This window comes from Pelodiscus sinensis, chromosome 20 (genome assembly GCF_049634645.1).
Source record: "Pelodiscus sinensis isolate JC-2024 chromosome 20, ASM4963464v1, whole genome shotgun sequence".
In the NCBI taxonomy this organism is placed as follows: domain Eukaryota; kingdom Metazoa; phylum Chordata; order Testudines; family Trionychidae; genus Pelodiscus; species Pelodiscus sinensis.
Genome location: NC_134730.1, coordinates 20327113 through 20339218, shown reverse-complemented (window position 1 = coordinate 20339218; position 12106 = coordinate 20327113). Strand labels below are relative to the sequence as shown.

The window sequence follows — 12106 nt, the reverse complement described above, 5'->3', positions numbered from 1 at the left end:
GGGCTTTTTGCCCATTCAGCTGTGTGTGTGTGTGTGTGTGTGTGTGTGTGTGTGTGTGTGTGTGTGTGTGTGTGTGTGTGTGTGTGTGTGTGTGTGTGTGTGTGTTTTGCTCTCTTTTTTGGGTCATGATCCAAAGACCACTGAATTTATCAGAAGATCCCTCCTCCTGCTTCCCACCAACTTCATTGGGCTTTGAATCAGAACTGTATCCTTTTACAGCTTAATGATAGCTATTCAGTTTAAAACTAATAAGCGAAAGTTCTTCTTCACACAGCACATTGTTAACCTGTGGAACTCCTTGCCAGAGGAGGCTGTGAAGGCTAGAACTATAACCGAGTTTAAAGAGAAGCTAGATAAATTCATGGAGGTTAGGTCCATAAAAGGCTATTAGCCAGGGGGTAGGAATGGTGTCCCTGGCCTCTGTTTGTCAGAGGCTGGAGATGGATGGCATGAGACAAATCACTTGATCGTTGTCTTCAGTCCTCCCCCTCCGGGGCACCTGGTGCTGGCCACTGTCGGCAGACAGGCTACTGGGCTAGATGGACCTTTGGTCTGACCCAGTACGGCCATTCTTATGTTCTAGTCTAAAGATACTTTTCTAAGAGAAAATAAACTTCAAGCTAATGACATTTTTTTGCTGTCACAGTCACTAGCCTGAATTATCAGCCATGCTTTAAAAATGTGTAAGTGAAAGAGTGAGTTTGGGTGACAGAAACGCTCTAACTGCCCTGCCTGAGATAAGTTGAGAGTCTGGAAATGAGAAATCTTTCACTCTGAGGACAGTTGAATCTTTCCTTTCTGGATGCTGAGCCCTGGATCTGCCCCCTTGTCTGTTGAGATTTTTATTCCCTCATTGATGTGGTGGTAAAACCATCTCTCTTTCCTCCTGAAGAGTGCGCAGCAACAGCAACTGCCCTTCAGAGCCCCCAGCGATCTCTCCCCAGAGACAGACTTTTTGGACGACACCTGTGTGCGGACAGAGAGCTCAGCCACCAGCACACCCAACGTATCTCCCAAAGCATCAAACCACTCGGCATATTCCAACCTCTCTGGCTCTGAACCTGGGAGGTGTCTATTCACTGAGCAAGAAAAGGGAGGTAAAGTTAATCTAACGTCTTTCACGGGATGGCCCACTAAGAATTACAAATCAGAAGGTTCATTAATTACATTTCTTCCAATGCCAAAGGTAACAAAGCACAACAGGGAGAGGGAGAGGAACAAAAATAGAATATTGACAACACTTGATAGATTTTTAAGACCTGAAGAAACCATTGTGACCGGTATGATAAAGGCCATAGAACTCCCGCCCCCCCTCCCCCCCACTTCTCTTCCCCCCGATTCCTGCAGCAAACCCATGAGTTCTGGTTGAGCTAGAACATCTCCTAGAAACACGTCTGGTATTGAATCCTGAACTTTGCGATTCATGTCCATCATTAGGTGTATTCTTTCCATCCCTATTCTTGAGCTCTTCTAGCAAGAGGTGACTTTTCAATTTCTTTTTCAGTGGAGACTACATGGTTTTGTCATTTTAGGCTTAATCCGACCACAGTTTAAGGCTTGCCTGTGTCAGGAGTACAGGATCAGGCTGTGCATGGCTGCTTTTGGGCACATTTGAAATGGGTTGGTGGCCTCAGACCCCAAGGCAGAAAAGTCCAGCTTATTAAAACAAATAATGCTGTTGGCATTAATTGAAGCCAAGAGTTGAGTGGGACCATGGAAGCAGGACTCCCCTCCCCTCTGCATGTGGTCTCTGGTCCCAACTGCAAAGAGCTTTTTGTCTCCTAAAAGCTGCTTCCCTTGTGTACCTCCCCAGCCATGACCTTTTGTGTTGTAAAAACTGGGCCAAATTTTCCAAGGGCTCCCACCCCGCTGAATGTTTGAAATCATGAATAGGATTGTCTAGAGTCCAGCTCCCAAACTTCATGCACAGGTGCAGTTTGCATGCCCAGATCTGAATGGCACTGTGTACCAAAACTGGAATGCTCTGTAGAGGTAATGATGAAAGCCTGGCCCTAGATCTCTCACCCTCTTTTAATTTTCAGTGTTGTGCATTTAAGCTTGAGAGAGAAGCTGTTACCTACTGGTGCTAAATGGATAAACAGCTGCAAAGTGCTGACTTTTAAAATCTGCCTTAAATGAATCTTTTTGATGCTTGTTTTTGTTCAGAGGCGGAGACAAGCATAATAATGGTCGGCAAGATTTCATTCAGCCCGAAAGACGTTCTGGGACATGGAGCTGAAGGAACGATTGTTTACAGGTACAAGAAAATATATGCTTTTGATTTTATAGACCAGTTAATCTCCCACTATTTTTTGAGCATTTTAAAAAAAATGCTTATGATCTAATATGAATGAAAATGTGGGGGGAGGGCACTTCTCTGCAGTGTCCCTTTACTAACAAGAATCCAGAGTTTTGTCGTCATTTGTTTGAAATGTTTGTTCACATGAAATCACTTAACAGAGGCGCCTGGTCCATCTGTCCCCGTGGAGAAGTGCTTTTTTAATGTCTGTCTGAAGTGTGTTCCATGAAGGTCTCCCAACTTGGAGGGGACAGGACACAAAGGGGCAACTGTCTTAGGACCCGGCTATTCAAAAGGATCTGGGGCTCGCAGCCACGTAGGGGAGGGGTTGCACTGAGGGCTGTCTGCCTTGGCCCCACCCTTTCCAGGAGCAGGGAGCCACACCCCTGACTTTGCCCAGGATCCTGTCCAGTCTATCAGCTCACCTGGTGCCGTGTAACTCGCCTATCTCAGTAGCCCAGATTGACTCTAAAAGGTTTCTCTGCCGCATGGTTGACTGTCTACAGAGGGACATTTGATAACCGAGACGTGGCGGTAAAAAGAATTCTCCCCGAATGCTTCAGCTTCGCTGACCGTGAAGTGCAGCTCCTGCGCGAGTCGGACGAGCATCCCAACGTGATCCGCTATTTCTGCACTGAGAAGGACAGGCAGTTTCAGTACATTGCCATTGAGCTCTGTGCTGCCACCTTACAGGAGGTAACCGGTCGATGACAAATCTCAAATATTGCTAAAGCAAAGAGCTCTTGGGAGCCGTGTAAATGCAGAAAGAAAACTGTGAAAGGCTTCTCAATGGCAGACTCTTAACTCGGCTTTGAGTCTGTGGTTCCGGGACCTGCCATATGCAGACAACATTTCTGATGTGTCCTACATCACTGTCTGTAATTGGCTGTTTAGTTTTACAGCATAGTCGTTTGCTGTATGTGTAATTAAAAGACTTTTCTTAACCTCTTCATCCCTTCAGTGTTCTCACAGTCCAGGGTGACTCGGAGACAACCCAATTGATTGCAATACGTTGGTATCACAGAAGCAAAACATAAACACATTCCTGTTTTCCTACTGTCTTGTAATTAACAACTGTAATAAAGAAGCCGCAGTGTGGCATCAATGTCATCATGCCTGCCAATGCCTGCTGTTTGGCTTCCCAGGTGTCTGATCTAAGGCCATATCTTCACTACATGGTGCTGGCATGATCAATCTTCTGGAATTCGATTTAGCGAGTCTAGTTAAGACTCACTAAATCAAACTCAGAGGGTGCCCCCGCCGACTGCTGGTACTCTTGCTTGTGCAAGGAGTAAAGGAAGCAAATGAGAGCATTTGCTTCCATCTGCCTCCCGCTGTGGGGACAGTGGGAAACACAAAACGAGGTACGTTGACTCCAGCTACGTAATAAGCGTAGCTGAAGTTGCATATCTTGATTTGACCTGCCCCTTCTATGTACACCTGGCCTAAGAGAAGAGACTATTGAACCTTCTGTAGACTCTTGAAAAAGGCTTCTCCTCAGTCACGCTGCATGATACACCCAAAGGCAGGCACTTGCTGCCCTCGCTAGTACCCTCTCTAAAGTGTCTCTCCTTAAGGCTTCAGCCTGCCCTGAGATCTTCCTTTTAAAGAAGCGCAGCAGCGTGAGGGCACATCTAGAGTGCCTGCGGCTTTTGAAAGAAGCAAATTCGGTGCGAATTTACATATCTTCTTCCAATCCTGTTTTCAGAAGAGGGGTGTGGGTGGTTTTTTTTTTTCTCTCCCCTCTCCCCAAAAAAAGGCAATCTAGACGGTCTTTCGAGGGGGGGGGGGGAACTCCTCTTTTTGAAAGAACCCTATACACCTCGTTTTTTTAGGAAGAAGGTTTCTTTTGAAAAGGGATTTTTTTTCCGAAAAAACTCTTCCAAAAATGGGATCGGAAGACGATATGCAAATTTGCGCCAAATTTACATATCTTCTTTGGAAAGCTGCAGGCAGTCTAGACATGCCCTGAGTGTCGGGGGATCATGTGCCAAAGATAGCTTTGTGGGGAAGCAAGGCAGGGGCTATGTTTATCCTGGTGTGAGTAAGTTGCTGGACACCTTTGACTACTTACTTTCAGCCCCCTACCTACTTTCAGCCCTCTCTGATCAGTGCTGATAAGCAGGATGTACTCGGGGTTAATTCCTGTGTGTGAGGTTTCTCTCAGCCAGGATAAAACAGAAATAATTATGTTCCTTTAAAAACCAGGCCATCTAGGGAAACAGCTGGGGCTTTTCCTCTTGGCAATCTCCGCTCTCCCTGTGGAAATAAGGGAGATTTAGTACTGAGCAGTAGAATAGAAAGCTAATGCTGTGGCTGTTTTTTAAAGTAGGAAATGAGATGTCACTGATTTTTAGGCCTGTCACCCTGATATTGATCCTGGGCAAGATTATGGCGCCCCTGATGCTGGACTCAATAAAGAATTAAAGGAGTGGAATGTAATTAATGCAAATCAGCATGGGCTTATGGAAAATAGGTCCTGTCCTACTAACTTGATATCTGTTTTGGGGGTTAATAAAGGTAACAATGTTGGTGTAGGCCTAGATTTCTGTAGAGCATTTGACTTGGTTGCTGAGGATCACAGGTACCAGGTGACATTGTGATTAAAAATTTAGAACAGTATCAAATTACTTGGCATGCAGTGAATGGATAAAAAATTCTTTAACAGATCTCCAAACGCACTTGGAAATTGTCCTCAAGTGGCTGTTTTTCCGGTCAGATCTTGCAGAGATTGGTTTTTGGCTCTTCGCTATTTAACATTTTTATCAGTGACCTAAAAGAAAACCCAAAAGTCAGAACTCATAAAAGTTTGCAGGTGACTCAAACATTGGGGGATTGGTAAATAATGAAGAGGACAGGTCAGTGATTCAGAGCAGTCTTGGGTCACTTGGTAAATTAGATACAAGCAACCAATATGCATGTTAACGTGTCAAAACGTAAATGTGTGCACCTAGGAGTAAGGCATGTAGCCATACTGAGAGAAAGGAGGATTCTATCTGGCTAAGCAGTGATTCAGGAAAAGATTTAGGGGTTCTGGTGTGGACAAACAGCTGAACATGAGCTCCTAGTGTGACACTGTGGCCAAAAGAGCTAAAACGATTCTGGGACACGCAAAAAGGGGAATCTCAAGTAGGAGGAGACAAGTTCTTTTACCAGCATATTTAGCAATGGTGTAACTGCTGCTGGTGTACTGCATCCAGTTCTGGTGTCCACAATTCAAGAATGACATTGATCAATTAGGGTTCGGGGAAGAGCCACAAGAATGATTAAAGGATTAAAAAAAATGCCATGTAGTGATAGACTCAAAGAGCTCAATCCATTTAGTTTAACAAAGAGAAGACTAAAAGGTGAGCTGATCACAGTGTATAAGTATCCCTATCGAGACCAAATATTTAAGAATGGTCTTTTACTCTTGCAGAGAAGATATAAAATGATCCAGTGGCTTGAGATTGAAGCCAGATAAATTCAGACTGGAATACAGGTGTACATTTTTAATGGTGAGAGTAATTAACTAGTGGAACAATTTACCAAGGGTCATGTGGCATCGCTGACATCACAATTGGATGTTTGTCTAAAAAATCTGCTCCGGGAATTGTTTTGGGGCAGTCCTATGGCCTGTGCTACACAGATCAGACTAGATCACAGTAGTCCCTTTGGGCTGTGGAATTTAGGAATGGGTACAAATAGCTGGTGCCCACCGTGGAAAAAAATTGAGTTGAGTGATGCCCAAACCAGAAAGCTTCCTTTCATTTTAGCCAGGTGCATGGGGGGAGAGAGAGAACTGTTTTTTAAATAAAATTCTAAATGAAAGGGCATTTTGAATTGAAAAATCAAAATATTTTGACAATGTCAATACTCAAATACTGGTTTTATTGTGAATTTTTTTTCGGGCGGGGTTGGAGGTTGACCAAACCCAGCAAATTTGACTCAAATACACAAAGAGGTTCAGTCAACTTGAATCTGCATTTTTGGCCCAAAAAAAGGCTGGAAAAAATGACTCTGCTGATCTACTGAGCTGTCTGTTACTCTTCACTTTTATTTGAGATCCCTTTGTAAATAAAAGTCCTGTATTTGAAAAGCATGCTGGAACAGACCAGCCCCTGCGACAAATTTGTGGAATCTTAGTACAGTCAGATGTCTGAAAGTTCCCCTTTGTCTGTGAGAGTTTCTTGTAAGTACATACCCAGTCTAATGAGAGCTGGTTAGAATTTACCTTTGTTGAGGGAGCTTTTCAATGGCCTGGGATCTATGTGTATAAGGAATATGCTTGGATTTTAGACTTACTTTCTGTTTTCCCTTCTGTGATGGTCAGTATGTGGAGCAGAAGGACTTCAGTCGCCATGGCTTACAGCCCATTACCCTACTGCAACAGACAACATCTGGTCTTGCTTATCTACACTCTCTCAATATTGGTAAGAAGGCCCTTTGATTCAGTTTCAGGTGACTGCATGTTTTATTGGGTTAGAAGCGAAATAAGCTGGCCTGAGCCAGGGAACTGTGGCGGCTTTGTAGTTTGTTGAGGGATGGCAATACCATTCCATGATGCTCAGGCACAGCACTGGGGAAAAGGAGCTCTGGTTTCTATTCCCGGCTAGAAGTCTTGAATGCTGCACAACCCCTCCATGCCGCAGTTTTCCCTGTCTTTGAAATGTGGCTAATACTTCCCTGCTGTAGCAGTATTGGCTTTGAGCTTCTGAGCTGCTGTTGAAGTACAAAATATAACCCAGGATGGCTCTGGAAAACCAGTGGGTGTGGGATGGCTCTCACAAGAACTCTTGGTGAGTCTACACTGCTCCATTATGTCAAAATAACGGGCGGCTTATTCCGAAATCTGTAAAGCTCGTTCTACAAGGAAAACATCTGTTCTGAAATAGCTATTTCGAAATAAGGTATGTGTAGACACTCTACTGCTGCTATTTTGAAATGGCCCTGGTGAGGGGCTATTCTAAGTTATTCCTCCCCAGTGCCTCCTGGGGCTCTAAATCAAGATAGCATGTCTACATTGGGGAAGCCTGCCTCGGACTAACTTTGAGGCTTCCCTGTAGTGTAGACGTGCTATTTCGAAATAAGCATGCAGGATTTGAAGGAAAGGAAATACAATAGGCAAGAGATGCCTTGCACTTCAGCCTATAGATCCCTGACCAGTAATTAGAACTGCTCCAGCAAGGTGACTGGGTTTCATTCCAGCTAAATAAAATAAAGATGCTCTTGGTGAGTCCCAGTATGAGTTAACTGGTGTTTGTATTAGTCCACAGGGACCTGAAACCTCATAATATCCTAATTTCAATGCCCAATGCCCATGGCAAGGTCAAAGCCATGATTTCAGACTTTGGGCTGTGTAAGAAGTTGGCAGTGGGCAGACACAGCTTTAGTCGCCAGTCTGGAGTGCCAGGCACGGAAGGGTGGATCGCTCCTGAGATCCTGAGTGAAGATTGCAAAGAGAACCCTGTAAGTCAATTGTATTTGTTCTTGTTCCCAGGGTTAGGAAAGTTCCATGGAGTGGGGCTGGCCAGTGTCACTCTATCAGACCTTTGTGTCCACTGTGTATTGCCTCTTCATTCAAGCTGATTTGGAGCTCAAATGTCCGTGGTCTAATTTTCAGAGGTTCCAAACACAACTCGCTCTTGAGGGCTGAACTTCCAGCCAGTGGGCTATTAGTGTATTGCAGGGCTACTCAACACGCAGCCCATTTGTTTGCAGCCCGCAGGGCAGCTTAGGTTTACCAAGGGCTGAGCATGTGGCCCGCAGGTGGGAGCCAAAACAAAAAAGTGGTCAATATAATGGTCTTCTGTTGCTATGCGTTTTAGTAGTTAAATTCCTGGACTGTCATTGCTCATTCAAAGCGCTGTCATATGGGTGGAAATTGGGTAAATATTACAATTTATTAATATCAGAAGAACTGACTTAAATGGGGCCTGTGTGTTATGCAGTTTTGCCTTAAACTTTGTATTCATGCCTGTCAGTGTGAGAGAAGCTATTTGCATATATTGGCATATCTGTTTGCCTGTATATGCAACCACACTTAAGTTGCGGCCCTCGGCATGTGCTGAGAGTATCATTGTGGCCCCTGGGGCTTCCAAAGTTGAGTAGCCCTGATGTATTTTATCCTGTACCACATTTTATCGTCATGGTGAAATCAAAGTGATCATCCAACAGCCCACCAACAATCAGTCATTTCATGGAGGTGACCTTTAAAGACAGATCGGATTGTCCTAGAAAAGTGGGGATATTGCAAGTGGTCAGTTAAGAATGTTCTAGCAGGTGGACTTCAGTGCAGGATTTGCCATGTCCTAATTACTTTTGAATACTGTGAAGAGAAAGAAGAGTGACTATAAAAGCTTCTGTTGTTCCCTCAGATTCACAACGGAGTTGTGTTGTTGACCCAAAGTACAGAACAAACCCCATTGTAATGTTGCTAATGAACTCTATGTGCATTTGCAGACATACACAGTGGACATCTTTTCGGCTGGCTGCGTCTTCTATTACGTGGTATCCGAAGGCAGCCACCCCTTTGGCAAATCCCTGCAGCGGCAAGCCAACATTCTCCTGGGTGTTTACAGCCTGGACAGCTTAAATCCGGAGACGCATGGTAAGCAGATGGAAGTTTTCTGCTCTGTTAAATATAAAGCACTGTAGTTCATTCTGTGGGGATCGGTAGCTCTCAAGACACCAGAGGAAACGTTCTGAGACCTGAGAATCACCATGAGCCCAAAGTTGCCAATGTGAAGTGCAGGCATCTGAAGTAATTCTATGGGAAGCACCTATTGAAAGTGAGAAGACCTTAAAACTATTGACTTAACTATCCAAAAGCATGTGAAATTTCAGGTTGATTGCAAAGTTTTGAGCCCTCTTAGCTTTACTGTGATAGTTCTAAGGAGAATTTCATGTATATCCAGGATGGTTAAAAGACCGAACTGAACTTTGGCTGTACTAGTTCAACCCCATTGACTTTGTGACGGGTTGCACAGAGTATAAATCAGGGAAGGACTTGGCCTGTTCTTTGTAGGTCGAGCATCCAACTGGATGTTCTAGATCTCTGGCAAACTCGAAAGTGTCGTGATGGCTTCTTAAAGACTGAAATCAACTTCACTTGTTTCGGACACTAGGAATAAACTCCCTTTTTCTTGTAGAAGACATAATTGCTCGTGACTTAATAGAGCAGATGATAAACATGGATCCTCAGAAACGCCCATCTGCCAACTGTGTGCTGAAGCACCCATTCTTCTGGGATCTAGAAAGACAGCTCCATTTTTTTCAGGTCTGTCTTGTCAATTTTTTATTCTGTCCAGGATTAAACAGTGGGGTTTTTTTTTAATTGTACGTTTGAACTTCAAGTTTAAAGTCTTTGAAAGATTTGCATGTCGAATCGGCGGTTGGCAAACAGCAAAGTGTGGCTTTATCAGTGCATGCCAGGAAATGCTCAGCTCTTTGGAGAGTTCCAGCCCAGTGAGCGTGGTGGGTTTTCTGTATTGAGAGGACTGTGGCAGATAGCACCTGACTGCCAATCATACGTGCAATCCAATTTCCCTGCCGCTTTTCAGGACACCCTTTAACTTGACAGAGTTGTTTGTAATTGGGGGGTAGGAGTTGGAAGTAAAGATATGGCATTTGAAATAACCATGAGCAGTGGGTGAACATATTACTGGGGGAGGCAAGCTCCCAGCCCCACCCCTTCTACCTATGGGAGCCGAGCCAAGCCATCCCCTCCAGTGCAGGAACAAGCCTCCAGCCAAGCCCCAGAGCACAGGGAGGGCGGGTGGCGCATGGTGTCCCCAGCCTCAGCGTGGCTGGGGAGCCATGCTGAAGCAGTATGCTTTCTGGGGGCGGAGAGTGGGCGGGGCCATGCCTGGCAGTTTGGGCATTGCTTTCCCCCATCTCTTCTATCTGCCACCCATAGAAATAACTTGATTGTTTCTTACAGGATGTGAGTGACCGAATAGAGAAAGAATCTCTAGATGGTCCAATAGTCAAGCAGTTAGAGAGAGGAGGGAGAGAGGTGGTAAAAATGGACTGGAGAGAGCACATCACTGTTCCCCTTCAGACAGGTAACTCCAACTATATTCCATAATAACCCCAGGGAATTACAGGCTATAGTTCCTAACCTATGTGTACAGGAAGGCAACAATATCATTATCTCTCACAATTGTTACATGAGATCTTGGCCTGCAACTGAAGTACTGAATTGTTTAAAGTTAAAAAGAATGTGCATGCACGCACACGCACGCATACACATGTATATCTCCTGTTTTAGAGCTGGGTGACTTAAGCATGAAAATACAAAAAACAAAAGTTAAGCAATTTCAGGCCTCTTTTCCCACTGTTTACTTCCCAGGCTTTAAGGGTATTTCCATTTAAGAACAGAAATGATGCAGGCCCCACATGCATCAAACTGTTTAATATTCTGCATTGTTAATATGCCTCCTGCACTGATTTTATTCCTGTAGAGTTTGAAAAAGGTTGTAATACTTCAAATCGTGATTTATCTGGCCAGAACAGAACAGAACAAACAGCTCTTCCGTGTTAATATGATAATATGGGAGATAGCAACAGAGCAGCTCCCTGGAGGAATTTGTACACATCAGTTCATTTAAAAACAAAAACAAAACCCACACAGCCTGTTTGCTTTTGCAGATCTTCGAAAATTCAGATCCTATAAAGGGGGTTCAGTACGGGATCTTCTACGGGCAATGAGAAATAAGGTAAAGGGGTAGAACAACCAACCTTAGAATTTGTACCATATAAACATCTAGCTCCTCATACCTGTCATATTCTCCATGCCTATTCAGAAGTATAAACAGCATTTGAAATAACTGGAATGTGACACAATCTGTTTCCAGCAATATGTTGTGGTTTCCATCTAAACCATCTTTTTATTGGCTTACTTGAAGACTTACCCATCAGTCCTTCAGGGCAGGGAGCTGGTGGTGTGGGGGGAATACAAGATTCAGGGGAGGGGCTCTGGGATGTGGGGGAGCTCAGGGCAGGAGGCTAGGAGTGTGGGGGTTGTAGGAGTCAGGGAGGAGGGAAGGGAGTGGAGTGGAGGGTTCAGGGATGGGGGTGCCTACCAGGTTCTCCCCAGAGCCACTCAGAGTGCCTGCTGGCTTCTCCCTGGGGCCAGCCAGGGGCATGCTGCTAGCCAGCAGCTGTTCAGAGGTGTTTGCCACCCCCCTGTGGTCATTGTGCAGTATAACTCTGCCTGCTAGCAGACCCCTCCCTTAATGTTATATGAGAAACAATCCCATTCCAAGTAAATCCCATTGTCCTGGCACAAGCAAACTCTCACCTTGCTTTAAGTTATGATGAGAGGAAGCTGCCTTACCAAATTTGGTGGTCCTAGCTCTTACTGCTTAGGAGGTGTTCTTGAACCAATGGACTCACGGATAGATGAGTAGACAGATGCACATTTCTAAAATATATAGTAATATTAGGTGGTCTTCCACTTTCCTATCAACAGTCCACCACCATAAAATGACACTTGTCATTTAGTAAGGCTTCTTTGGCCACTAAACTTTCTTGTCCATGGGGATCTCTTTAGTATGTTGCATAGAGAGTGAAAGTGAACCCTCTATAAAAATGTTCTTCTGTGACTTTTTTTCCTCCCCCACTAGAAACATCATTACAGAGAACTGCCCCTGGAAGTACAGGAGACGCTGGGCTCTGTCCCAGACCATTTTGTATGTTATTTCACGTCTCGTTTCCCTCGCCTTCTCCTTCACACCTACCACGCTATGCACATCTGCAGCCGGGAAAGACTCTTTCAGCATTACTATAGTCAGGACTCTGCAGAGCAAAGACTGCCAGGAGATG

General features: G+C 44.6%; 1 protein-coding gene across 1 annotated transcript in view; it reads left to right on the top strand.

The window, feature by feature from the left end:
* Window positions 1-12106, top strand: part of ERN1 (endoplasmic reticulum to nucleus signaling 1) — a 71387-nt gene that overhangs the window by 57500 nt on the left and 1781 nt on the right. Inside the window, 10 exon segments of the mRNA XM_075903888.1 lie at window positions 893-1097; window positions 2167-2257; window positions 2806-2995; window positions 6612-6711; window positions 7548-7747; window positions 8741-8888; window positions 9430-9557; window positions 10221-10344; window positions 10931-10998; window positions 11908-12105. Coding sequence (XP_075760003.1) covers window positions 893-1097; window positions 2167-2257; window positions 2806-2995; window positions 6612-6711; window positions 7548-7747; window positions 8741-8888; window positions 9430-9557; window positions 10221-10344; window positions 10931-10998; window positions 11908-12105 — 1452 coding nt within the window.